Genomic DNA, 27,390 nt, shown 5'->3' with positions numbered 1-27,390 from the left:
TAAGTTAACCAGTAGTTACAGTGTCCCCATTACCAATATTCTGCATTCGCGTGGGACATGGTCACAATCAGGCGGCCAATATCGATACGTTATTATTATCTGACGCCCACAGCTGACTTGAGGGGTCACCCTTGGTGGTGTGTGTTCTGGGGGTCCTGACACATGCGTGAGGACGCGTATCCACCAATACGGTGTCACACAGTCTGGCGTCCCCACCCTAAACCTCTGTGCTCCATCTGTCCACTGCGAGAAGCCCTGATCTGAGCTGTGTATTGTTTTTGCCTTTTCCAGAACGTCACAGGGTTGGAATCGCACAGTGCACGGTCTTTTCAGACAGCCATCCTCCACTCAGGCAGATGCCTTGAAGGTTTTTCCACATCTTTCCATGACTTCACAGCTCATTTCTCTTGATGACAGGCTAACAGTCCAGTGTCTGGATGGGCCACATTGTATCATCTGTCCACCTACTGAAGGATATCTTGGTTACTTCCAAGGTTGGTCAGTTAAGAATGTCATTGCCAGAACTAAATAAAGCTGCCATGAACATCCCAGGGGCAGCTTCTGTGTGGACATAAGCTTTCAGCTCCTTTGGTAAATACCAGGGAGCAAGACCGCTGGATTGGGAGGTGATGGTATGTGTCATTTTATAAGAGGCCGCCAGACCATGTCCCAGAGTGGCTGGCCCACTCTGCGTCCCCACCAGCCACAGAAATGAGCATTTGTGTTGTTCCATGTCCTTGCCAGCATCTGGTGTTGCCAGTGTCTGGATTCGGGCCCTTCCAGCAGGTGCACAGAGGGATCCCACTATTGTTTTACTGTGCATTTCCCTGACCACACGTGATGTGGAGCATCTCCGTGCGCCCGCTCGCCACCTGCGCGTCTTGGTGGCCAGTCTGTCTGCTTAGGTCTTCCGCCCATGTTTACGTCGGGCTGTTTTTTCCCTTGAGTTCTCAGAGCCCTTTGTATATGTTGCAAGCAAGTCCTCATCTGTGTGTGTCCTCCGGCTCCCCGTGTCTCCTCATCGTCTGCACAGGTTTTGCTGCTCTCAGCCATTGTGCTGGCCGTGCGTCTGACCCCACCCCCGCCGTGACCCTTCATACAGACCCCAGGAGCCGGCCAGTCTCAGCCACCAGCTCACCCCCTCCTACCTCTGGTACGTCTAGGCCACAGGTGCTCAGCCAGCTCTCTGTCCTCAGGACATCACGCTGGTCCCGTCCCTGAGGGTGTCCCACTGACCCGACCTGGAGAGCAGGAGGTGGTGAGCCCTGGGACACCTGGTGGTACAGACCCAGCCCCACCCCTCCTGGACCTGAAGATGCGTGATGTTGGCAGGGCACCTGCAGATCTGGTGGCAGCTGGTATATGATCCTTTGGCCCGTGGAGCAAGTGGCCTGGGAAGCCGTCAGTGTTGAGTGAGGCTCAGGGTGAGAGAAGCCTCTGCCGCGGGTGGTGCAGGCTGCTGTGCAAGCCTGTGGGGCCGTAGGTGACCAGCAGCCCAAGAAGAGTCACTGGAAGTGTCTGTGGCAGAGGAGGGCGCCGTCAGGGGCCTTTGGGAGGCCCAGCCCAGCGCCCTCGGCATCTGAAGCAAAGCCCTGCCATCCTCTGTGAGCAACTGCCTGTCCAAGGAGCAGATTCTGGCCTGCTTTGGGCCTTGTTGGGGACGGAACATGCGACCCCATGACCTGCTCTGCCATCAGGAGTGGGTGTTGTCGGACCTGCCAGGCACGCCACCCCTTCCCGCAGCGCTGGGCAGACACCCCCACGTGGGAGGCGCATGTACAAGACTGGGCTCAAAGCATGCTCTGAAGGTAGCTTGGTCACAGGGAGAAGCGGCTCCGAAGCCCATGATGCCCACTCCTGCTACGACTCTGGACAGACGCTTCTGCACATCCGTAGACACCCCCTGATTGTGGACCGTGCCTCCTCTAGCCCCTCTGAGGGACAAGGGTGAGAAGAGAGGCCCCTGGGGGTGTGGCAGAAATTCAGGCAGTGACTCTGGTTGTTCCATTTTGCCTGGATGGAGAGGCCAGACCACAAGCCTGCACTGAGTCACAGCTAGTTGCTGACAGTCTGGCTGGACAGTCAGGGACATGGAAGGAATGTAACTGGAAAGTGGAGAGCAGGAGATGTGGGAGGGAGGTGTGGTTCTGCAAAAGGGCACGGAACATGAAGATGCTTGGGACCTGTGTTAATGCTTGCTGGAGAGCTCTGCCGAGGAGAAGCTCAGGTGTCAGGTAGACAAGATGACCCTTCCATGGACATTAGCCACTGTCATTGGCAGGTGGGTTTGTGAGTGAGGAGATCCCACACAGCTGCTGCAATGGAGGTGATGCACAAAGACTCAGACTCCACAGGGCCTAGAGCTGATACTCCAGTGCTGTGTGCGGGGCCCACCGGCTTCCCGGTGGCGGTGTATCACCAGACAGCCTCCATCAGGGCATGGACCCCACTCTGGCTTCACCAGGCGAGATCCTGACTCTGAGCATGGATCGGCTTTCCCAACCCCATATTCGCATTCATGGTGTCTCACAGAACTTTGCTTCTGGCCAAGGAGCTCACATCACAGCTGGTAGGATGGGGTGGTGGGTCCAGCAGAACAACCACATGGCCTTTTGAAGGCTCCACTGTGGCACCTGCTGAGTGGCAATGCTTTGTGAGGTGGGGACAGGGTCCTCCAGGGTATGGGGTACACTCTGGATCAGTGTTTGCTCTCATGGCTCCAATTTGTGGCCACAGAGTCACGGGGGTGGGGAGTAGCTGTGACGGTTGTTACCCACGTTTGAGATGGTGCCCTCCTGTCGCAGACTCCAGGCTCCCACTGTCTAGAAGTCCACGCACCTGAGGGAGGGGCTCCCCCCAAGGACACACAGGGCCCCCATGAAACTGGAAGCAGATAGCCACCAGGTCTCTTGGGATCCTCATGCCAGAGAAACAGCAGGCAGAGAGGGGCTTACCGCACAGGCTGGGGGAGCCGATCCTATCGAAGGGAGATGGGCTATTACACAACGGCACTGAGAAGCAGTATGTCTGGAATGCAGGACATCCCCCGGAGCACCTGTGATACCTGTGTCCTGTGATTAAAATCAACGGAAAAATCACAGCCATTGGCTCAGACCCGTCTGGAATGAAGGCTCGGGTCATCCTATAAAGCCAGGAGCCAGGATCAGCTGAGAGCGTGCAGATGGACAGATCACAGGGTGGGGTGCAGGAAGGTGCTTATGGCATGGCTTGGACCCCATGGCCCGCTGCACAGCCAGGCCCGCAGCATAGACTGTGTCCTTCTCTGCTGGGGATCCATGGGGTATGAGTGCAGTCTTGTGTTCTCCCCCTCCACCCCTCCATTCCTCCACCCCCTATGCTTTATATAAATGTGCTCCATTCCCTTTGTGCCTCAGGGTTGGAAGCCTGGGACGTCAGAGTGGGGGTGCCACTCAGCTGGATGAGGGGCGGGCCCCACCCGGGGTGGATGAGGGCTCCCCACCTCCTGAGACAGGGTGTGCAGGTGCTGTGGCCTTAGCTGTGTCTCAGTAGGTGGGAGATTGGCTTTATTTGTCTTTATCTGGAACTTAGTTGGAAAAGGCATGCAGGACACAGAAAGCAGAGTCGTGGCTGCCAGGGCTGGGGCCCAGGGGGAGTGGCCACTCTCGGGCGTGCGGTTTCCTTTCTCAGAGCTGACGATGTTCCAAAATTAAGGAGTGGTGGTGGCTGCCTGACTCTGGATACACTCAAAGCCGTAGAACTGTACACTTTAGAAGAGTGAAGTTTGTGATATGTGAATTATATCTCAATAAAGCTGTGCTTTTGTGAAAAAAGAAGTGCCCATGGGGGCCAAGGGGCAGAGGGAGGGCAGGTGCACAGCGTCACCTTTGGAGTATTTCCCAGAGTCACCTCCTACCATGTCCTGGGTTGTGTGACGGGTATGAGCCTTGGAAGATGGACACAGTGGTGGGCGTTCTGGTTGTGCTCAGAGGTTGCTCTGAGCACTGCGGTACCACACTGCGGCACCGTCTGGGGTCTGCTGGCTCACCTGCTGGCTCACCTGCTGGCGGTGGGCGGGGGCGGCCCATGCTGACCTCGGAGGCAGAGGGTTCACACGCAGGCCCAGGAAATGAAATCCCAGGTTCTGAGTAGTGCCCAGGGCCCTGTGATGTAGACCCCGTCAGGTTTCCCACCCTCACCCCCTCCTCTTCTCCCATTGGAGCCCACAATCTGGCTGCCACCCACCAGGGACCTCCCTGCTCCCAAGCCCAGCATACACCCTTCTGTCCTCACCTTGGCCCTTGTGTGGTGGCCATCAGCACTGGAGGCCCTGGGAGTCCCCGCAGATTGGCTCTGCTTCCCAGTCTCCTGCTGACACCCCGGTGTCCCAAGTGCGGACAGGACTGGGGTCCCCGGGCCCCAACCAGGTCCCTTTCTTTTCTGGTTCTGGCTCCTGGGGTCATTTCATCAATTCTAGTGGTTTTAAATGTTGAAGAATCCAAGGGACTCTCCAGCCCTGCCTTCTTTCTAGCCGCATTCCAGAGATTTAGTGGGTATTTCCCAAATGACACCTTTCCCCAAGCCCTTCCTGGGCCAGAGCCCTGAGATTTTCACATCCCAGCCCAGGACTGACACATCCCAGTGGCTCCTCCAGAGTTCTTTCCAACAGACCGTACAAAACCCACAACAAACATTTGCCATTGTAACCATTTATAGGAGTTATAGCTCAGGGGCACAACACATTCATGTAGTGCAGCCTTCCCCACCGTCCATCTCTAGGACTGTCCATCATCCCAAACGGAGACTCTGTCCTCAGAAGACACCGACCCCATCCCTCCCCCGGCCCTGTGACCACCATCCACTCTCTGTCCCCAGGAGACACTGACCCCGTCCCTCCCCTCCTGTGACCACTGTCCACTCTCCATGTCCATGAGTCTGACAAGCCCAGAGTCTGACACCCCACAGAAGTGGAATCCTACAGAATCCATCCTCTCCTACTATATTTGACTTACTGGCATATCATACAGGGTTGGTCCCTCTGACTCTGGCTTCTCTGGCTCAGCAGGACGTCCAGAGGGCTCCTTACGTCTGCACCCCTCTCCTGCCTTGGGCCCTATCACCTCCAGCTCCCTGAGCAGACAGCCCTGGGGGTGGGCAGCAGATGCTCACTGGAGCTGGGCACCAGCAGGTGATGCCTGCGAACCAAGCCCGTCTCTGCCCACTAGAGGGTGTCACATCTGAGGGAAGATCTGCCAGCATGATAAACTGGTACGATGACACAGGCTGGTGGTGCACGTGCGCGCTTGTGTGTGTGTGTGTGTGTGTGTGTGTGTGTGTGAGAGAGAGAGAGAGAGAGAGAGAGAGAGAGAGCATGCACACCCTCCGTCTTCTCCCCTCCTCTGCTCCCCTCTCTCCCTTCTCTCCTTCCCTCTCCCCTGCTTCCACTCCTTCCCCTCTGCTCTCTCCTCCTTCCCTCCCTTCCCCTCCCCCCCCCTCCTTCCTCAGCCACCCCTCTCTCTCCAGGGATCTGCCTATAAATCCTACTTGCCTCAACTTCCCAGACTCCGATCTGCACCTCCCCACCTCTGGGAGACCTCCAGGCCCAACTGAGAAACCACAGCGTTCACCGCTGTGTCCCACGGATCCCTCACCACGTGCTGTCCTTGCTTGGAAACGCTGCAGCAGGAGCCTCCCCGTGTTCTGGCCGCTCACGGAGAAGGTGAGTGTGGTCCTAGTCTCGCCATCACTGCCACCGACACAGGGAGACCTGTTGGTACTAACCTTGAGCCCCTGATTGCAGGTTTCACCAACGTCAATGTTTGTAATTTACCTTCTGTGGGGACAGACTCTGAAGCCCTGTGACTGTCCTGTTCATCATCAAACTGTGAGTCACGTGTCCTTGCGTCATGTAGTGATCCACGCTCAGATAATCGTTACCATGATGATTGCGGAAGGGCAACTTTCCAATTTCACCGTTCCTTCTGTGTTTATTAATTGGAATCCTACTGCAGAGAGAGAGGGAGAGAGAGAGCGCATGAGCTTTTTCCCCCTCCTCCTCCTCCTCCATGTGTGAACACGTGGATTTCCGGACAGACTCCTGAATCTCTGTTTCATGCAATGGGCTGTCATCTGCTACTCTCACTTACTTTGATGCTAAAATCATCACAGATTGGGCCAGCGGGAGTCTCTTCATGCTGGCCCCTTGGTCCTTCTGATAACCCCCCACAAGTTTTTGAGCAGCTTTCTTACTTTCCACTACAAGATGTTCCAGTTTCACCTGGATACTCCGTTCCCTCGCTCTGGAATCCGCTGTGGCCCCAAGAAGCTCTGGGTCCTTTTCGCAGAGGTTAGTGTTTAAAAGCCAAGATTTGCATGTTGGGTGCACTCAGTGCCATTTGGGCATCAGTCTCCTAGATTGTCCAGCTGGAAACTCTCTCTCTCTCTCTCACAGTCACATCTTGTTCTCTCTGTTCATCCATCTTTCTACGTTACCATGATTTCTTTGACTCTGGCCCAACACCGCTGGTCTGTACAAGACCCCTCCATTCCATATCTGCCACTGCTTTCTCCGACCGCTGCACCTGGCTTCCTCTGTCTCCAATACGTACACTTCCACACCTCGTTCTCCCCTCTTTTCATATAACTGACCTCCTGACCCTGCTGGTGCATCCCCTGTCCTTGACCCCTGCTCCATTCCCAGCCACCTCCCCTCAGCGTGACTGTCTCAAAGGAAGGGAACCAATAGATATGTTGTAGGTAAATAAAAGAGAAAGAGGGGTATCTGGGTGGCTCAATGGTTGAGTGTCTACCTTCAGCTCAGGTCATGATCCTGGAGTCCCAGGATAGAGTCCCACAATGGGCTCCGCGCGGGGAGCCTGCTTCTCTCTCTGCCTATGTCTCTGCCTCTCTCTCTATCTCTCATGAATAAATAAATAAAATCTTTAAAAAGAGAGAGAGAGAGAGAGAAACACAAGCCCCTCCCCTGTTCTTTGAGCACCTGGGGGACCAGACAAGGCCAGGCGTAGGCCCTCCCCCATATGCATCCCGGACCTCCCAAGATGGAGTGGTGTCATTTCAGTAGGAGCAGAAATTCCTGGGCTGACCACCAGAAGAGAGAAGCTGCAATCTGACTCTCACGCAGCATTTGCAGCAGAACTACTGCAACAGATGAGCCAAGAGGTTCAAGGAATCTGGACAGAGACCTGCAAACACAAGGGATGGTAGTAGCAACATGAAGAGGGACAAGCAGGCAGATCTGGGAGCCAGGGGCCAGTGGTAGGTGTGGGAAGTATGGCAGTTGAACGACACAGTGAGTGGGCACAGGGCAGAGCAGATTCCATGGGAAGGCCCATCAGGGAGGTGAGCTGTCACTTGTGGGGATTTGAGACAGTTCAGGAAGCTGAGAGGTGCCAGGAGAAAAGCTCAAACAGGCTGACCCAACAAGAACAGTCACAAAGGGACAGAAGAGAGAGGAAGCAGGAAATATTTGAGAAAGGAATGAAATAAGTGCCTCAGAATTAAAGAAACACAAGAGAGGGCTCTCGGGAGCCAACAGGACAGATGAGGAAGAAACCAGATGCATCCTGGTGACACATGCAAATGCCAACATTCTGGAACGTTCCGGAGTAAACACAGGTCACCTGAAAGGCAAGAATGATATTCATAACATTCTCTGCAAGAATTATATGAACAAAGAATTGTATTCTGAAAGCACAGAAGATAAATAACTTGGCATAGAGGATTTTATAGGGCGTGATTATGATTTAAATGTGAAAGTGGAATAAAGATCATTTCAGGAAACAAGCCTCAGAATATCTAGAATATTGGCCATAGAAACACCTGCCTTGCCCACGAAATTCTCAAACAAGAGAAATAAATCTTGGAAGATGCACCAAGAGCTGTGGCAGGTGGGGAGAGACCAGGTTCTTGCCCACAGAGCTGGCAATCACCAATGAGAAAATACAGTAAGATATACACAAGATACCACTTATCATGATAACAAAACTGGGGGTATCTAGAAATTAATGGAATAGAAATATTTCAGGCCTCACTGTGAAAAATCTAAGATTCAAACAAGGACCCTGGTAGACATTGTTTGGAGTAAACAGAAGACATCTCATGCAAGGATACTTTTATATGACAAAGGTGCCAATCTTCCCTAAATTGACTGAGACATCCAGTGCAATCCTAAGCACATTCTCAGCTAGGAGTTTGAAACGCTTGATGTACTGACTCTGCACTGATGGTGAAGTACAGAGGCCCAACAACAGGACAGTCAGCTCGATACAAAGAACAGCAAAGACAGACTTGCCTATCTGGCATAAGGACTTAAGAGGAAGCCTGATAAAAAAAAAAAAAATCCCGAACTGCATGGGATTGCCACAAGAACAAATCCTAAAAGACAGAGGGTGGACAGCTTGGAGACAAATGCTCATATACATTTATTCCATACTTAACATATTTATTTGTTCACAAGAACCTTTATGTGAATGGGAAAGCCATTTAATGAAGAAAAAATGTTTCCCATTAACTTAATGGTGAGAATTATAATGTGCTTCATCCCAACCCAATACCCCCCTACAAAATTCTGCAGATAATATGATGTATCAATTGAGGAATAAAAATAAATGTGTACAAAGAACATATGAATTTTAAAAATCAGTTTGTCCATTTCTATAAAAAAGCTTGGTAGGATTTTGATTGGGATTATGTTGAATCTAACTGGGAGAAAATTCATATCTTAATATTGGATCTTCCAATCAATAAATACTGTGTATCTCTCCGTTTATTTAAGTCTTTTATAATTTCTCCCATAGTGTACAGTTTTGAATGTCTTTTACCATATTTATATCTATGTATTTAATATTTTTGATGTTATTGTAAATGGCCATTTAAAGTTCATCTCCCGGGGATCCCTGGGTGGCGCAGGGGTTTGGCGCCTGCCTTTGGCCCGGGGCGCGATCCTGGAGACCCGGGATCGAATCCCACGTCGGGCTCCCGGTGCATGGAGCCTGCTTCTCCCTCTGCCTGTGTCTCTGCCTCTCTCTCTCTCTGTATGACTATCATAAATAAATAATAAAAAAAAAAAAAAAAAGAAAAAAAAAAAATAAAGTTCATCTCCCTATTATTCTTTGCAGGCATACTGCATTACAATTCATTGTCTATATTGAGCTTATATCGTGCAATCTTGCTAAGCTCATCTTAATTAGAGTAGTGTTTTTGTACATTTGGTCAGATTTTCTCCAATGGTGATCTTGCTTTCTGTGAGTAACAGTGGTTTGCTCTTTCTTTCCTATCTAGGTGCCTTTTTATTCTTTTTTTCTTGCCTTATTACACTGGCTACAATCTAAAGAACAAGGCTAAATAGAAGTTTGAGAAGAGGCATCCTCGTCTGGTCCCTGATCCTAGAGCGAGAGCATCCAGTCTCTCAGCATTAAATTTGATGTCCTTTATCAGGCTGAGAAAAGCTCCTTTAATTCTTAGTTTGCCGGGATTTTGAAAATCATGACTATTGGATTTTGCCAAATCTTTTTTCTGTATCTATTGAGATAATGATGTGGTTTTTGTTTTTAAATTTAATATGGTCAGTTAATTGAGTTGGTTTTTTAAATGTTAAACCACCTTGCATTCCTAGAATAAACCCCACTTGGGGGGCACCTTACTTGGTAGTTCAGTGGTTGAACATCGGCTTTCAGCTCAGGTCATGATCCTGGGGTCCTGGAATCAAGTCCTGCATCAGGTTCCCCACAGAAAGTCTGCTTCCCCCTCTGCCTGTGTCTCTGCCTCTCTCTCTCTCTCTCTCTCTATGTCTCTCATGAATAAATAAATAAATAAAATCTTAAAAAAAAACCCTACTTGTGTATTGTTGGATTTGATTTGCCGAAGTTTTCTTTAGAATTTTTGCATCTATGTTCATGAGGGATATGAGCCTATAGTTTTCTTTCCTTATGTTGTATTTGTCTGACTTTGGTATCAGGGCAATGCCAGTCTCATGGAATGAGTCGGGAAATATTCTATCCTTTTTAATTGTTCTGTATGAGTTTATGTAGAACTGGCTTTATGTGTTCCTTAAATATTTTAAAGAATTTACCAGTTATGCCATCTAGGCCTGGAGTTTTCTCTGTAGGAAGTTTTTCTTCTACCACAAATTTAATTTACTGAATAGATATGAGTCTATTCTGGTTATTTATTTACTCTTGAATGAGTTTTGGTAGTTTGTGTCATTTAAAGAATTTGTCTATTTCATCTACATCAATGACCTATTGGCATAATTTCATAATATTCTCTTGTTCATTTAATACCTGTAGAACCTATAGTGATGAAGTTATCTATCAATCGATCGATTGATCGATCTATCAATCTATTGATCAATAGATATCACCTAGTAGTTCTCTTTCCCTGGAGAACCCTGACTAATACATATTTTTGTATGAAGAGTGATTCTAGAGGAAAAGGATGTTAGGGAAAATTCATATCTTGAGTTGGTTCTTGGGTTTCTGGAACTGGCTCTCCGGTCTGATTGGATTGAAGATGGGAATGACTATTTCAGTAATAAGGACGGACAGTCCATGGCATGATATGGCAATAAGGATGCATAAAATTCCTAAATCCTCCTAACTAGCCACTTACAGGAAGCCAGGAGCTGGATTACCCCGAACGTTGTGAAAAACCAAAACTCCAATGACGTTGGTTGGTTGCTCCTAAAGATGCTGGACAGAGCAGTTCAAGAAAAGAATGAACTCAAGAATTCCAATTCTCAGCTTTGATGCCACAGAAACAAACCAAGAGCCTCTGTGTGTACCCTGCCAACAGCCATGTGCCCCCCAGCTGAAGGGCAGAGGTGGCTCAAAATCTGATGCAGACCCTCATCCTGTGATCGGCCGTACTGCATTAAGGGAACCCCCAGTCTCTCAGGGTGTCTGCTGTTAACGTGAGGGCACTGACCAGGAAGGCTACAATCCTGTAGGCTGGGGTGGCGATGAGTGGCCAGACCCTGCAGCAGTGGGGGATCCCACACCCCTAAATTCTGACGAGTCTTCTCTTCAGTGGAAAAGATCTCCCCACCCCTACCCCAGGAGCTTGATCCTGCGCTGCTGGATGGGTTGCCACTCTGGGTCTCCTCTGGACCCATGCCCACCACCCCTCTTTGCTTCTAGAGCCAAAACTAGATGCAAGTCCCAGCAAGCCCCAAAGGTGAGGAGCAAGGTGTGACTCACGAAAAGGTGTGCCGCACTCCGACGGCACAGCTGGGGCTTCCTGCTGCTTCCAGGTGGAGGCCGGGAGAACGCGTGCAGGAATGGGTCTGAGGCTGTGGGATAGCACTGGAGGGGACGTAAAGTGGGACCAGGCCTGGCCTCACTCAGCTGGGATTCGGGATTTTTTTTTAACATTTTATTTATTCATGAGAGACAGAGAGAGAGAGAGAGAGGCAGAGACACAGGACACAGGCAGAGGGAGAAGCAGATTCCCCAGAGGGAGCCCGATGTGGGACTCGATCCCAGATCCCAGGATCACGACCTGAGCCGAAGGCAGACCCTCAACCGCTGAGCAACCCAGATGACCCTGGGATTCAGAATTTAACACTGCTGCTTAGTGCCTGAGGAAGAGCTCTTGCAGTCCGTCGGCTCAAACACAGACCTAATAAGGATGGCTTGCCCCGAGTGGCCGGAAAGCCCTGACCTCCCCTGGCCAAAGGCTTAAGGAGGTTGGAAAGTTGGGGTGGGTTTGCTGAGATGTGCTCACCCCCACACTGCCAGGGCTCGGGAGACATGATTTTCATCAGAACTGCAGGGAGTGAAGGGTATGCCTGTCTCACCACGACCAAGGGGCACCTGTGCAGGCTCGAGGGACTCTGCGGTCACTTTGCAGGTGCACCTCATGGGGGATCTGCAGCCTCTGACCTGGGAATCCTAAAAACCATGACAGCAATTGGATCCTGGGGACAGGGCCACGCAGTGGCACTTGGCCACCAAACGCAAACCGGACTCAGCTCCCCGGGGTGGACAGCAGAGTCCAGGCAGCAGGCGGCACATTCAGGCTCACAGAGCCCTGCAGGGATGGCTGGTTGCTCAGGGCATTCCCAGCAGGGACGTGGATGGGATGCACACAGGATCCCCACTCCATCTGTAGGAGCAGAAGGGTCCTGGGTGGTCAGGGGGTTGCTGGAGGGGGGTTGGGGGGACGAGGTCCCTGAGGGACAGTCATGAGGGAGGCACAAGATGGGATGAGCCCTGGGGATTCTTTTTTTTTTTTTTTAATTTTTTTTAAAATTTATTTATGATAGTCACAGAGAGAGAGAGACAGAGACAGAGACATAGGCAGAGGGAGAAGCAGGCTCCATGCACCGGGAGCCTGACGTGGGATTCGATCCTGGGTCTCCAGGATCGCGCCCTGGGCCAAAGGCAGGAGCTAAACCGCTGCGCCACCCAGGGATCCCAGCCCTGGGGATTCTATGCGACTGATGAATCATGAAATTCTACCCTGAAACTAATAATACACTGTATGTGAACTAAACTGAATTTAAATAAAAAATGTCAAAAAAAAAAAAGAAAAAGAAAAAGAAAAAGAAAAAGAAAAAGAAAAAGAAAAAGAAACATCCTGGGTGGTGTGAGCATTCATCCCAGTGGAACCCCGACAACAGAGACACATGGCCCCCACCCTGGTCAACCTTGAGGCTGAGCCAGTTCATGGATCAGACCCCGGCCCGGAGGGAAGACCCCGGACAGTGCTGGAAAAGTCCACTGGTCCCCTCCACCCGGCCTTCCCCAAAGGACCTGCAGGTTTTACTGGGGTGACTGTGCCCTGGGGGTCAGGGGGTGAGAATACAGAGACTCTGGGGACTGCGGGACACGGGTTCTAAACTGACCCAGTTCCCAGAGGCCCCACACGTCCCGGTCACCACCCGTTGGGGCAGGTTCGTGCAGGCCTGGCCATTGACACAGCTCCAGCCCAGGGTCACCTCGTTCAGGGGCTGGGGGGTCCCCACCAGGGGACCCCACCGTGCGGCAGCCTCTCCAGCTCCTGTAAGCATAACTTGGGCAGACACATCGAGCAGCTGGCAGCCTCCCTCATCGGTTCTCTGACCGTGAAGGGGGGACTGTGATGGTGGGAAAGACCACATGGAACCACCAGAACCGCCTCTCCACAGGCAGAGGGTCCCTGAACCATAATACTGTGTACCTGGGGGTGGTGCGGAGGCTGGAGCCTCCCCCAGGACTTGAAGGGCTCAGGGTGGTGATGCCCACTGCACCCCCACTCCCTTGGCCTGTCAGGCCTGTGCAGAGGACAGGAGGGTCCTGGCGGGCAAAGGACAGTGGGTTACTGTGAGTTTGTGCAGTGGTGTCTCCCCCGGTGCCTGCTGTGTCAGATGTGGTCTCATTGCTGGAGGATTGCCCCTGCCCCTGTTGACCTGGCCAACGCCTTCTCCCCTAGCCATCTGCTTTCAGCTGCAAAGGCAACAGTGCACCATCATGGCCCCACCTCTGGGGCGGACCAGGCCCATGCATCAGGCCCATGTCATAAGTGAACTCACACGGACACTGTCATCTGCCCCTTCCACATACTCCCATACTGCTGCCCTGCAGTTATGCTGGTGGGCCCGTGAGAAATAAGCAGCAGCTGCCCTAGACTTACTGGTAAGACACATCCACACCAGGGAACGGGAGATCAATCCAACTAAAGTTCAGAAGGCTTCTACTTCAGAAACATTTTTAAAAAATATTTATTTATTTATTCATTTATTTATTCATGAGAGACAGAGAGAGAGAGAGAGAAAGAGAGGCAGAGACACAGGCAGAGGGAGGAGCAGGCTCCATGCAGGGAGCCTGATGTGGGACTCGATCCCAGGACTCCAGGATCACACCCTGGGCCGAAGGCAGGTGCTAAACTGCTGAGTCACCCAGGGATCCCCTACTTCAGAAACATTTTTAGAGGCCCTGAGGTGTGAGGCATGTCAAGATACATCCTCTGAGGTGAGGGACAGATTGTTGGGTCTGGTCTCTCCCATGACCAACACAGAGGCACAATGCCCAGTGGGCTTCTCTGGACACAGCATGTCCCTCGTGTGGGAGTGTTACTCAAGCTGAGTGACCCCTGAAGCTGCTAGGAGTGATTGGGGCCCAGAACAAGACACAGCTCTGTAGTAGGTCAGGGCATGTGACCCAGCAGAGCCCACCATGCATGCAATGTCCATGTGGACGGAGAAGCTGTCTGGAGCTCTATGCACAGGACTTTGGGATTTGGGGGCAGGATCCAACCATCTGCCCCAGGTGACTGCTCTCCTTTGAGAAACAGCTCTAGGCTTTCGTAGAGATCGAACGCTAGGCTGCAGGCCACCAAGTCACCCTGCAAGTCTGAGCCACTGAGCTGTACTGCTGGGCACACAGCACTCTGTCATCCTGTGGAGGTGGTGTGTCCGTGGTCAGACTTGTGCAGGCCCTGGAGGCACAAGGAACTTACCTGAACAGGTGGCCCAAATGCCCAAGGCCTTCACCTCTGTTACATGGCTTCTCTGTCCCTGTCTGCCCTGTGGCCCCATGGGGAGTCCCCACCAGTCAGCTGACAGGGCAAGGGGGCTTGGGCTGGGTTTCCAGATGGAGCTGCCCAGTGCCCAGGAGCTGCCACCTGGTGTGGACAGCTGCCACGCTATGGCCCCCTCCCCGGGACGTCCCTGAAGGACATGAAGGACAATCCTCCAGGGGCAGAACTCTGGGCAGGGCACCTGCCTGGGCCCTGGGCCCTGGGCTCCAAAGGAGAAATGGCCAGACGTGAGGTTACACGCTGATTCCCGGGCTGCACCCAGTGCTCCGGCTGGATGGTCAGGGACTTGGAAGGACCATGACCCGGAAATTGATGACAAGGGAGTTCGGGGAAGAGGTGTGTGCACAGGCAAGAACTGGGTATTTGTGCCCTGTGTGAATGCCCACCAAAGGGAGAGTCGGCAGAGGACTTCCATCATCCGGCGCGCAGGATGGCCCGTGCCGTGGGTACCAGGCAGCCCCCGCCCCAGGCACCCAGCCATCGCCCACAGGGCTCAGGCACAAAATGGCCATGGAGGCAGGGTGGGGTCGTGTGTGGCTCAGCTCGTGGACTTTACGCACCGAGGCCGACCCAGCTGTGACCACCGCCATGTGCCCCGTCTGCCCGCGGCAGAGACCTGCATGGAGCCCTCACCCAGAGCCCTTCCTGAGGCGACTGGCCAGCCACCTGCTAGCAGGTGACCACGCTGGAAGCTTCCGCCATCGAGGACCGGGCTCGGTTCCTACTGGAATAGACACTTATTCAGGATATAGATTTGCCGTCCCCGCACACTGCATTTCCACCAAAACACCACCGTGGACTTCCAGAATGCCTCATCCGCCTTCGGATGTCCCACGGGCAGGGCTTTGGCGCAGGAGCTTGCTGCACAGCAAACGAAGGCAGCCATGGGTCACACTCATGAACTCCCTGGTCTCACTGTGGTCCCCACCCTCCTGTAGCAGCTGCTCCAGAGGACAGTGGAGGCTGGGTTTCAGTCCTAGCGAGGTGGCGGTACCCTGCAGGGCTGGGACAGGGGCTCCTGAAGGCCGTACACACTCTGAGGCAGCGTCTGACATTCTGTGCCGCATCCCCCCAAGCCAGGATTCGGGGGCCCAGGAATCAGGGGCTGGAAATGGCAAGAGCACCTCTGGCTATTACCCCTGCTGCCCTACTAGCAAAGCGTTTGCCTCCCATCCCACGACTTTTTTTTTTTTTTAAGATTTTATCTATTTATGAGAGAGAGAGAGAGAGAGAGAGAGAGAGGCAGAGACACAGGGAGAGGAAGAAGCAGGCTCCCTGTGGGGATCCCAATGCAGGACTTGAACCTAGGGCCCCAGGATCATGTCCTGAGCCAAAGGCAGATGCTCAACCACTGAGCCACCCAGGTGTCCCTCTTCCCCATGACCTTATGGTCTGCTGCCCTGAGGTCTCAGGTACAGAGGGAGGGATGCTTCTATCAGAAGACACAGCAGTGACTCCCCTGAACTGGAAGTTCAGCCTGCCACCCAGCCACTCTGGGCCCTTCACACCCCTCAATCTGCAGGCAGAGGAAGGAGGTACAGTGTTGGTGGGAGGACTGGTCCTGACTGCCCAGGGGATGTGGGACTGCTGGTACACAGTGGGTAAGGGAGGAAGAGTGTCTGGAATGCAGCGGATCTGTAGGGTGTCTCGCTGTTGTACCACCTTGGGTTGATGGGCTCAGGCTGAATCACAGCGCCAGCCTTCCCAGGTGCCTGGCATGCAGGTGGCAGGTGGTGGGGCATCCCAGGCTCCCCAAGGAGGTGAGCTAGTGTGCAACATAGACCTCCTTACACCTTATACTGCTGCATCTCTGGAGAACCCTGACTTCAGGTCATCTGTGGACCTGATGGACCGTGGTGCATCTGTGGACCTGAAGCTTGAGCATCTGGATGAACTTTGTTTCCCACGGGTCCTGCTTCCCCTGCAGCTGGATTCCAGAAGGCACCAGGCTCCTTAGTGACTTGAACACAAGGATGTGACCCACGAGAGGGCGATATCCAGATCTGTGTGCTTGGAGAAGGTGCCAGCCTGGCCTAGCTGAGTTCCCAGCCTCCCTGCTCATGACCTGAGCCAGAGAACAGAACTAGGAAGCCAGTGCCTCTGGAGAGGCAGAGACGGGGGTGGGCAGTGGCCTCAGGCTCCATGTGGAGCGAGTGGGGAGCCCAGACCAAACCAGCCAGCGGTCGTCCTGCTCACCCTGCCCGGGCCATGGAGTCCCCTGCCCCTGTGCCTCTACTGTGCTGACCCTCCAAGAGCCAGTCCAGTCTCATGACGGGGAAGACCCCAGAGGGTCCAGACACAACCCCATAGCTCCAATGATGGGGACTCAGAGCCTCTCTGAAGGGTCTCCCCAGGGGACCCCAGACTTTTGGAGCTCTGCATCCCAGTCCCATGGAGCCCGAGGCGATCTGAGACTCATCCAGGTCCTCCAGAGCAGGGGCTGCCATGCTCTCCCTGTGCACAGGGACCTGGGCTACTGTGACCCCTCAGGGTCAGTGGCAGAGCTGGCCCTGTACGCTGAGAGATCTTCTTTCCCTGGGCTGTGTCTTGCTCTCACCATCAGCCAGCTCCTGATCCTCTTGGCTGGATGTGAACACCCCTCGGCTGAGCAGCACCATGAGCCAGATGAGCGTGGTGTCCTGGGAACACGGCATATTTCCCTCTGGACCTAGAACCCCAGGCATCCTGAGTGACAGGCTGTGTGAAGCACAGGCTGCAGAGGGGGCAGGAGGCCAGCGGTGGGGTGGGGGCAACGTGCAAAGGAGCTTGGATTCATCCCGAGGGCCAAGGCATGACCCAACTCACCCTAGTGAAGCCACTCCTGCTCTGAGGCCATGGACAGACCGGGGGCAAAGCCAGAACCCAGGAGACCAGGGGTGGAGATGAAGGCAGCATTGGAGGGCAGAGGGGGATGTGGCTGGAGACGTGGCGAGGCTGGTGGACAGCAGAGGGTGAAGGAGAAAGTGATGGCTCATACATGCAGGGAGGGGACCGGAGGAGCGATGGGTTCGGGAAAGATAGCTCAGCCAGTGAGGAGTTGATTTTAAGGAGCTTGTGGGATGACCATGGAGTGGCTCAGGTGTCGGTACCCACCTCTGCCCTAGGCCTCAGGGATGGAGACTCAGGAGCGGTGCCAGGGTGAGGGCAGAGCCCTGACAAGGCGCATGATTCTGTTTTTCAATTTCTCTAACAGCTTTATTGTGAAAAAATCCTCATACCACACAGCTCATCCACTTAGTGTGGATTTGGGGTGCCTGGGTGGTGCAGGTGGTTAAACATCCAACTCTGAGTTTCTGCTCAGGTCGTGATCTCAGGGTCTTGAGATCAAGCCCCCTGTGGTAGGCTCTGTCTGCTTGGGACCCTCCCCCCATCTAAAAATAAATAAATAAATAAATAAATAAATAAATAAATAAATAAATAAATAAAATATTTTAAAATAAATAAATAAGGGGCAGCCCAGATGGCTCAGCAGTTTAGCACCTCCTTCAGCCCAGGGCGTGATCCTGGAGACCTGGGATCGAGTCCCACATCAGGCTCCCCGCATGGAGCCTGCTTCTCCCTCTGCCTGTGTCTCTGCCCCTCTCTCTCTCTGTGTCTCTGATGAATAAATAAATAAAATCTTTAAAAATAAATAAATAGATAAATAAATAAAGTGTACAATGCAGTAGGTTTTTTAGCACATTCTCAGAATTGTGCAACCGTCACTACAATTTTAAAACATTTGCACCATCTCAAACAGAAACTCCACACCCTTTAGGGTTGTGCTCTGGCAACTGGAGACCAGCTTTGTGAAGTGCAGGAGGACAGTCACGGGGAGAGCCAGACCCAGCCACCCAGCCACCCAGCTGTCCCCAAAGCTGACCCCCAGGTTGGATGCAGTAGCCAGCAGGCCAAAACAGCAGAGGCACTGCCACAGAATCTGGAGATATGCCAAACCACTGGTCCAGCCACTAGAACTTGGGTAGTCTGTTGTGTGGAAACAGGGACCTGGGGGGTCTCTGGGCCCCAGAGGCTGAGCACAAGTCCAGGCAAGGGCTGCCAAGAGCCTGTTTGGAGGATTCTGCGGTTTCCCCTGTTAGCTTTGACATGGCATCCATCTCTGGGTGGAGGTTGCCAACTGACCACCAGGGAAGGGCAGGGGGGGCTCTGATCAGAGCCAAGGCTCCTCTCCTAGACCTAGAAAAAGGTTGAGCCGCTCTGAGACAGAGTCAGGACCCTGATCTCTACCTGGATGGCTCCACTGGCCAGAGGCGTGACTGTGTGGACATAACCTATGTCCTGAGATAGCTTCCTCCTGAGACCATGGGGCCCCACCCCCACCTGGCTGCAGGCAGGTGCTAGCCCCAGGTCACACCCTAAAGCAGGACGGCCAAGCAGATTTGCCAGGAAGATTCTGCAGAGTAACTGAAGCCAGTGGACACCAGGAGGCCTGGGGGGTGGGGAGCTTCCTGGGGAGGAATCCAGGACCAGCCAGAATGGGATGTGGCTCCAAGCAGAACTCCTTCCCTAGCAGACCTGGCCCAGGAGGATCTGGTCACTTTTGGCAAAACCCAGGGGGACCATGGGCTCCTGAGGGCCCAGCAACTTGGCAGGCACTCGCCCACTGCGGGGAGGAACGAACTCTGCCACGGAGGGTGCATTCTGCACACTCCTGCAGTCCCTGCCCCCTCACACCCCTAGCTTCTCCCCATCTGTCACGAAGAAACTCTTTTGTCCCTCCTCCCGGGGGAGACCAGGCCTTGCTCTGGCGGAGGCAGCTTTCCTGAAACCTTCCCCCATGGGCCCCATCTCAGCGGGTCAGTGGGAGACGGCGGTCCCAACCAGGGTGGCCGGCGTAGGCCAAAGCGGTGGCACCAAGGAAAAGGAGCCAGGGCCACCGGAGCGGGTGGGGACCAAAGGTGAGAGAGCCGGAGCGCATGGGAGCCAGGGAAGGCGGAACGTGCGGGAAGGCTGGGGAATTTAGGGAATTAATCTGCTGCGGGGCAGGAGCCAGGGCCACAGCGGCCGGTGCAAACCTCCAGGCCGTCGGCTTCCAGGCTCCCCAAGGCGCCTGGAAACCACAGACAGAGGGTGTGCGTGCAGAGACAGGCGCCCCAGGAGCCTGAACTCCCCACCCCAGCGCGCCACTCCTCAATGCCGCCCTGCCCTGAGGGCCGCATCGCCCTCTCCCATCCCCGGCAGAGGAATACGCAGGTGGGCGGCCGGGCGCGAAGCAGGTGTGCGTGCAGGGAGCGCGCCCACCCGGGTGGCGCCGGAGCCGCGGGTCAGCACCCAGCTTTGTCAGCGGAGCCCTGGGAGCCACGCGCCGGGCGTACGCGCTTCCTCCTGGGGGCCGGGCGTGAGGCCGCGCCCTCCCCGATTGGCCGGGCGGACCGCCCGCGATTGGCTGAGACCCCGGCCCCCGCCCCCTGGAACGCGGCGGGGGGGCGCGGGGACGGAAGGCGCGGCGCGTGCTGCCCCCGGGGGTCTCGCGCGCCGCCCGGCTGGCTGGGCCCTCGCCGGGCCACGCCCTCCTTCCCACGGCGCGCGCTGCGCGTGCGGATGATCAGCGACTCCTGGGATAGCGGGCTGCGCACGGGGTGGGGCGGGGGCACCGGGCAGCTGCCCTTGGGACCTGTGGACTCGGCCCTGGCGGCGGAGACCTGCTGGCAGCGCCCGGAGGACGCGCGGGGGGAGCGCGCCCGGGACCTGCACACTGCGTCTTGGGGGGCGCACGAAGCACCTGTTGGGAGCTGGGGGCCCACCGGGGACCTGCGGACTCCGCCCGAGGGGATGGGGTGGGGGACGCGCTCACGCCTCGGCATTTGCAGGTTGTGTGCGCAAGGGGGAGGGCGAAGCGTGGCGGGAGGGCGAGGCGAGGGAAGGAGGGCGTGAGAAAAGAGGCGGCGGCGGCGCGGAGGAGGGTTATCTATACATTTAAAACCAAGCCGCCTGCGCCGCGCTGGGAAGACCTGGGGAGCGTCCGGCCGCACGCGCGGGACACGAGCGCCCCACGCTCCCAGGTGCGCACGGCCTGCCAACTCTTGGCCTCCTGCGCCTCGCTGCCTCTGGGCCCCAGACGGCTCCAGACGCGCACCCTGAGGAGTCGCTCTGCGGCACGGTGCCAGGGGCTCCCCTGGGGTTCCGTCGTCCTCCCACCGAGCCCCGTTCCTCTGCCCACCCCTCCTGCTGCTCGCGGGGGCTCGGAGGAGTCGCGGGGCGAGTGGATGCGGGAGCGATGGACAGCGGCGCGCTGCCCCGGCCCGCGCCCCACGCGCCTGGCGTCTCGGGCTGCTGCGCCGCACGGCGGAGACCCACGTCCCCAGAGCTGCTGCGCTGCAGCCGGCGGCGACGGCCGGGCGCGCCGGAGACTGGGGGTGGCGCGGCGGCTGTGGCGCGGCGCAACGAGCGCGAGCGCAACCGCGTGAAGCTGGTGAACTTGGGGTTCCAGGCGCTGCGGCAGCACGTGCCGCACGGCGGCGCCAGCAAGAAGCTGAGTAAGGTGGAGACGCTGCGCTCGGCGGTGGAGTACATCCGCGCGCTGCAACGCCTGCTGGCGGAGCACGATGCGGTGCGCGCCGCGCTGGCCGAGGGGCTCCTGGCGCCAGCCGCGCGCACCCCCGCGCCCTGCGGGCCTCCCGGGACACCCGCCGCCGCCGCCGCCGCCTCGCCTTCTTGTGCCTCGTCGTCCCCCGGCCGCGGGGGCAGCTCGGAGCCCGGCTCACCGCGCTCCGCCTACTCGTCGGACGACAGCGGCTGCGAGGGCGCGCTGAGCCCGGTGGAGCGCGAGTTGCTCGACTTCTCCAGCTGGTTAGGGGGCTACTGAGCGCCCCGCCCCCGAGGTAACCTCCGGCGGCGGGGGGCGGGGGGTCGGAGCGGGCAGCCGGGCGGGGTGCAGTGGACAGCTTCTCGGCTCGCGCCCCGAGAGCAGCCAAGCGCCACGCCAGGCCCGGGTGACGGCTTCAATTTCGCTCACTCTTCATTTTCCCCAAACTTTTTCAAGCCTGTGCAAGACCGGCGTTTGTTTGTCTGGGATTGCAAAACTTCCTCTCGCTGCTGCGCCGAAGGGGGAGCGGGGAGGGGGAGCCCTCGGGCGGGTGAGGCCCCGAGTGCACGCGGATCCCGGGGCAGAGCTGGGCGCTGGGAGGCGGGGTGACTTTGCATTGCAAATCGCGCGCCGGGGCCCGGTGGCAGGAATGAGTCGGCGGGTGCGGAGCCCTGACTCACCGCCGCTCCGAGCGCCCGCCCCGCCCCGCCCCCGCCCCGGCCGGGGCCGCAGACCGAATCCGAGGCACCCACGGACGCTGGCGCTCCAAAACCAACCAAGCAAACGAAACTGCAGACTTCGCTCGTGGGCGGTGGGGCCGGGCCGGATCCCGCAATGCTGCGCGGCCCGCTGCCCCTCCCCTCCCGGCAGCCGCAGCCGTGGACCCGCAGCGGGCGGGAGCGCTCAGGCCCTGGGAGCGAGGTGGGTGGTCCGCGCCTCGGCCCCTCGGCCCCGCGGGCGAAGCCACCGCCACCCACCGAGCCAGCCGGGACCCCGCCAACGGTCCCGTGCCGTCCAGCCTGACCGGGTGCCAGCGTGGAGCCGGTCCTAGCCTGACCTCCGGCGGCTGGCAGCTTCCTCAGACCGCGACCGTCCTGCCCCCGGAGGGTCTCCACTGCCATGGGGCTGTACGCCAACACGGACCGGTGTGAACGGGAGAGGATCTTATAAGGACACAGAACATCTGTTTTGTGCATTTATTAGTTTGAACTGCCCAGGAACACCGGCCATGTGAAGACTTCTGTTTGTACATAAAGCCCCCAGACTTTGACCACAATAAAGATTGTCTACTCCCGCCCCACCCCCACTACTGGAACTTTCCAACCTGGCTAAGGGCTGGACCCCTACTGCCCCCAGGGCCAGTGTCCCTGGTAGGCGTCCCCTTGAAGCAGCCAGGTGGATGCTGGGCAGTGCCCCCGGACGAGGACCTACCTTTTTGGAGAACCTGTTTTAGGGGAGGTGAACTTCACAAATAAAGCAGTGCTGTGTATCTGGTGTTGGGGATGCCCTCTCCCTGGACTCCCCCCCCTCCTCTGTCGGGTGGGACCAGAGGTGTGAGGTCTGGGAGTCCAGCCTGGTCACCTCTACACCAAAGCCATTCACAGGCACCACGTAGGTCAGGGAGCTTCCAGCAGGTGGCAGGAAATTGCTGGGTGGTCCAGGCCAGGCTACATCACAGCTAGGAAGCTGAGGTCTGGGGTGGGGGTGGGGGGCTGCTGTCTGGCATGAACATGAGGGTCTGGAGACCAGGGAGGTCTGACCTGTGAGCACCAGTCCACTGGATCTCAGGGCTGGGGGCTTGGGGTCCAGGCTGCCTTGTTCAGAGCCCCACTACTCATCACCAGCTGGATGACCTGAACACAAATGGGAGTGACAGCAGAACTGCCCTACGAGGTCATGGGAGGATTTGAGAGGTGTCCTCTGGTCTGGCACCCTAGGCTAGGCTCCAGGCCCCTGTGCCTGAGGCCTTCGCTCACCCCTGTTTATGTGGGAGCTGCCCGTGAGAGGAACAAGGAACCCACCCCCTACCCAGGCTCCCCCAGCCCAGGGAGCCTTCGGAGATTACTCAGCCCTACCTTTGACCTGGGCCTGGACCGCTTTGAAGTCTGGCTGGGCCTAAGCTCTCTTTTATTGCAGGGGTGGGGCGGGGCTGGTGGGGATCCCCCAGGCTGCTTCAGGGTGCTGAAGGCACCCCTTCCTTTGCTAGGGAGTGGTCAGGTCAGAGCCGTTGGAACCCTGGGAGGTGGAGCTGCCAGTGTTGGCAGAGAGCAGGTGGCTCCGGGTAACCACGGTGACAGGGTCACTGGGTCTGATGAGGCTCAGGCTGGACCAGGGTCTGCGGAGCAGCTATGGTTCGAGGCTGTAGGGCTGAGTGACCAGGCCTCATCCCAGGGACAGAAGGGGGCACCCTTCTCCTAGGGACCTACTGCCTGGTCAGTGACCTCGCTGAGTCACAGGTCCAGCACCAGGGAGACACCTGGACACGGTGGTGGGCAGGGAGGGACCATCACGCATGGGTTTGGGGAGGAAAGCCTGGGAGAATGTGCCCACAGGAAAGCCCCCCACCCATGCCTAACCATAGGCCTGGGTGAGTGTGCCGTTAGGAAACTCTGCAAACCACATGCGTTACCACTTTTGTTTTGCTGTTATTCTGGAAAATTCTAGACATATGCAAACATTCTAAAACCTTTATTGTTGTTAGCAGGAACTGTCAGGAGCTTCTGTCAGGGGACACAAGCAGTGTGGGGGAGTGTGTCATCAGGCTGGCCAGTGGTGGACACGCGGGGCCCTGGAGGAGGCTATGAGAAGCCCCATCATCAGTGTCTACAAGGAGCGCAGGCCGCTTCCACCCCGTGCACCCCACCACTCCCGCCCCCACCTTCTTTGAAGCAAACCCCAACATACCATTTCGGCTGGAAATTCTTCATGTGTGTCTCTAAGGGAACCCCCCTCCCCCAACCGTGGATAGTCCCTTCACCTCACCACATGGCCTCGGGCCCCTGAGAGGTCTCCTGTGGTGGGGTCACCCATGGAACCCGCTGAGTGGCCCTGTGAGCCTGTGACCATTGCCCATGGAGGGCACAGGGCCGTCACTCTGCGCTGTTTGCCACCCGCATCCTGGGTGTCACCAATGGCACCCTTCTGGGTGTTGCTTGTCTAGTGTCTGTGTCCGTATTTCCTGTACATTGGGGGTGGGGGTGGTCAGAAGTAGACAGACGGCTAGGTGCCAGTTAGGTTTCTGATTCATGCACGTGCTTCAGAGGAGGTGCTGCGTCCCTGACACTGCGTCCCGTTGGCAGACGCAGCTGTGGTGAAGGGACCTGGTCAGTAACTGTCGAGGCAGGGTCTGCAGTGGGTGCTCAGCCAGGATGTCAGGTGTGTCACCTGGGCACACTGGGCTGCCGCGCACCCTGGTTAGGAAGTGTCCTCTTCTATCCTTCCCTGGATGCCAAGCACTGCCCCACTCTACGGGGCTGGAGCCGGCAGCTCGGAACAGCTGAGCCCCTGGCATCACAGAGCTTGGAAACCACAAGAATCATATTCAAACCTGGGACGGCTTCACTTCTAAGTCCTTGCAATAGCTGGACCTGGTCTGCTGGGGGCTGCAGGGCTCTGCCAGGGGCCCCCTGCCCAGGCCTTGTGCCACACTGGAGGTTGGGGCTGATTCCTGACAGAAGGTGATCGGGGGACCCCAGTCCATAAGATGAAGGTGGAAATGGTGCTTTTGGACTTGGGGGTAAAGCTGGGGACCTTCGGTGCTGTGACCGCACAAAGTCAGACCCAGCAGACTCGGGACCAGGCACAGCTGGGCAGGGTGCGAGGGGTGGGGCAGGGCGCGAGGGGTGGGGCAGTGTGGATGCCCAGGGCCCAGGGCCCAGGGAGCGCTCCGGAGGCACTTGGCCACTTGGGGTCAGGACGTTGTTGCTGTTTCTAAGAGCTGGTGCCCTGAGGAGCCCTGCCTTGCTGTCCTGGCGGGGGGGGGGGGGGGGGGGGGGGGGGGGGGGAGGCGTCCTTGTGGCCAGAAAACACCTGATGGCTTTGTCCTGAACATGTGAGAAAACAGATGCACCCCCTAGCTGTCCGCGGTGGGGCTCTGCAGACACAGGCCTGTCCCGAAGGCGGCAGGGTCCAGCACCGAGGTCCGTGTGTCCAGGCTTTGGCTTATCTGGCCCACCCAGGTCCCGCTCCCATTCATCCCTAAAACTTTATCGGGGTGTACGAGAAGCTGGGGATTGACTACGTGCCAAGGGGACACCCTTCATGGACCCTTGGGGGATGCGGGATCTAATCCACAAGCAGCATGGATCAGTCAGTTGTAGGGCTGGCTAGTGTGGACACGCTGGACTCCTGAGGGAAGGCGCGTGCCCGGAGTCTTTGGGGACTCTGTTCTGGGGCATGGGACTCACACGTGCAAGCACCTCCTCTGCTCACATTTGTTCCTCTGTCCCATTGACCTTCACCAGCAAACACATGTTCAAAGGTAAAAGTATTGAGACTTTCAAGCCAGCAAGCACTGAACCGCATGGGCTCCTCCTTGGCACCGGGCCCGTCTGTCTGCAGATCTCCAACACCTGAAGCCAGTCCTGGTTCTGCCCGCAGCAAGATGCTCCCTCAACCTGTAAGGAAGGGCAGGCAGCTCTGCCAGGAGCCAGGCCCTGGGGTGCTCACCTTCCCTCCTCTGTGTACAAAGGCAGGCTCGCCTGGAGTGAGCCCCTGGGTGAAGCTGGACCTGAGGACCTGCTTCTAACCCCTGGCGTGAAGGGGGCATACAGACCCCGTGATATCACCCCTTGTGTGCTCACCGTAATGTGGGGGAGCCTCAAGGCCGTGGGAGGGGGCCACGCAGGTGCATGGCTTCTGGTGGGGCCATGCAGGTGCATGGCATGGGCTAGGATGGGGTCTTCCCATTTTCCTGGTCTAGTTTCCAGCAGATGACTGGGGAGAGACCTTGGGGAGGGGGCTGGCCATGTGCGGGAGGAGGGGAACTGTGGGGCTCCTGAGGGGGCCTGGGGGAGGGAGAACAGGTGGAAGCTGGAGTCAACATCTGGGGGGATGACAGAAGGGTCCCAACCACTGCTGCAGGGTTTGGGGTGCTGGTCAGAGTCAGGAGGGGGAGGGAGAGCCTGACTGCAGGGGGAAGTAAGGACGAAGGAAGTCCCGTGGGGCTCCTGACCCTTTCCCAGCAGTGGCGGTGGGGGTAGCTCTCTGCAGGGGCTGCACGAGGGCAGTGGGCAGGGGGTATGGCCACACCATCGTCTTTGCCCCCATGAAAACGAGGAGGGGCCAGGTGACAGCCGGGAGTGCCCTCTGGGTAATGATACACCCCAAGAATCGACCGTCCAGGACATGAGGAACTTGCTGTTTCCACATGTGCCCCTCCAAAGGGCCTCGGCCCCACTTCCAGGCCCAGGGAGCCTCACTGGTAGACCTGAGGCCCATAGGTACCCCCCAGAGGCGTGCAGGTTCAGAGTCTGTGGAGCTGGGCCTGCCCTGGCCCCCTACACCTGCCTGGAGGGGACACCATTACTGCTGTTTTCTGCTGGGAGCACTGCTGTAAAAGTCTTGTTAGCAGTCAGTGACCGCAGGATTTAGGATGCCTGCCCAGCCTTCTAGACACCTGGTCCTCCAAGGTAGTGGGACCAGGGAAGGGGTAGAGGCCTGAGTGTGCTCTGGAGGGGATCCTGGGGGCCCTCAGAGCTCCTTGGCTGGGTCTAGAGGAAAGGAGGATGCAGAGAAAGCCTGTTGGGCCCCAGCCCACCTCCAGGGGCCCCCATGGGTCCTGCGTGGTTCCTGCTCTGGTCCAACCCGCCCCCAGCTGCGGGCTGTGACTAATGAGGCAAATCAATCAGGGTTGGGGGGGTTGCTGAATGCCACAGAGCGCTCTCTGCAGCCAGCAGACCTTGCCTCCAGCACGGCCCCCCACTGAGGCTGGGATCCCAGTGGCCCCTACATATTGAAATAGACCTTTGTCACCAGAGCACTGACCTCCAGCCTCACAGAGGCAGGGAGGGGCCTACTGACAAGGTCACCCTGCCAGCACCCCCAGAGCAGCCCCTGCCCAAGGCCACACACCAGAGGGGGTGTGTGTGCTGCTCTGACAAGGTCAGGGGACAGCAGGGGCTCCCGGCCAGGTCCTGCCTGCCTGCCTGCCACCAGCCAAGTCCTCTCTTCAGGGCAAAGTGAGCAAGTGGGAAAACCAGGCCCCACATGGATGGGCCTTGCAAAGCCTGGGTGGCAGGATCCCTGGGCCCTGACAGCGGGGGAGTTGGTGCCTTAGCTGGGGTGCCAGGTGCCTGAGCAAACGCCACAGTCAGGGCAGGGGTGGGAGTCCTCCGAGGCCTCTCTCC

General features: G+C 56.8%; 1 protein-coding gene across 1 annotated transcript; it reads left to right on the top strand.

The window, feature by feature from the left end:
* The first annotated feature begins 20,211 nt into the window (after window positions 1-20,211).
* Window positions 20,212-22,537, top strand: ASCL2 (achaete-scute family bHLH transcription factor 2). The gene has a single exon (XM_041722557.1). It carries the CDS (start codon window positions 20,735-20,737, stop codon window positions 21,320-21,322), a length of 588 nt encoding a protein of 195 aa, XP_041578491.1. The 5' UTR covers window positions 20,212-20,734; the 3' UTR covers window positions 21,323-22,537.
* Window positions 22,538-27,390: the final 4,853 nt, after the last annotated feature.

Source organism: Vulpes lagopus, chromosome 11 (genome assembly GCF_018345385.1).
Source record: "Vulpes lagopus strain Blue_001 chromosome 11, ASM1834538v1, whole genome shotgun sequence".
NCBI classification, from domain to species: Eukaryota; Metazoa; Chordata; class Mammalia; order Carnivora; family Canidae; genus Vulpes; species Vulpes lagopus.
The sequence above is the reverse complement of the archived record's forward strand: the minus strand, read 5'-3'. Positions and strand labels throughout refer to the sequence as shown.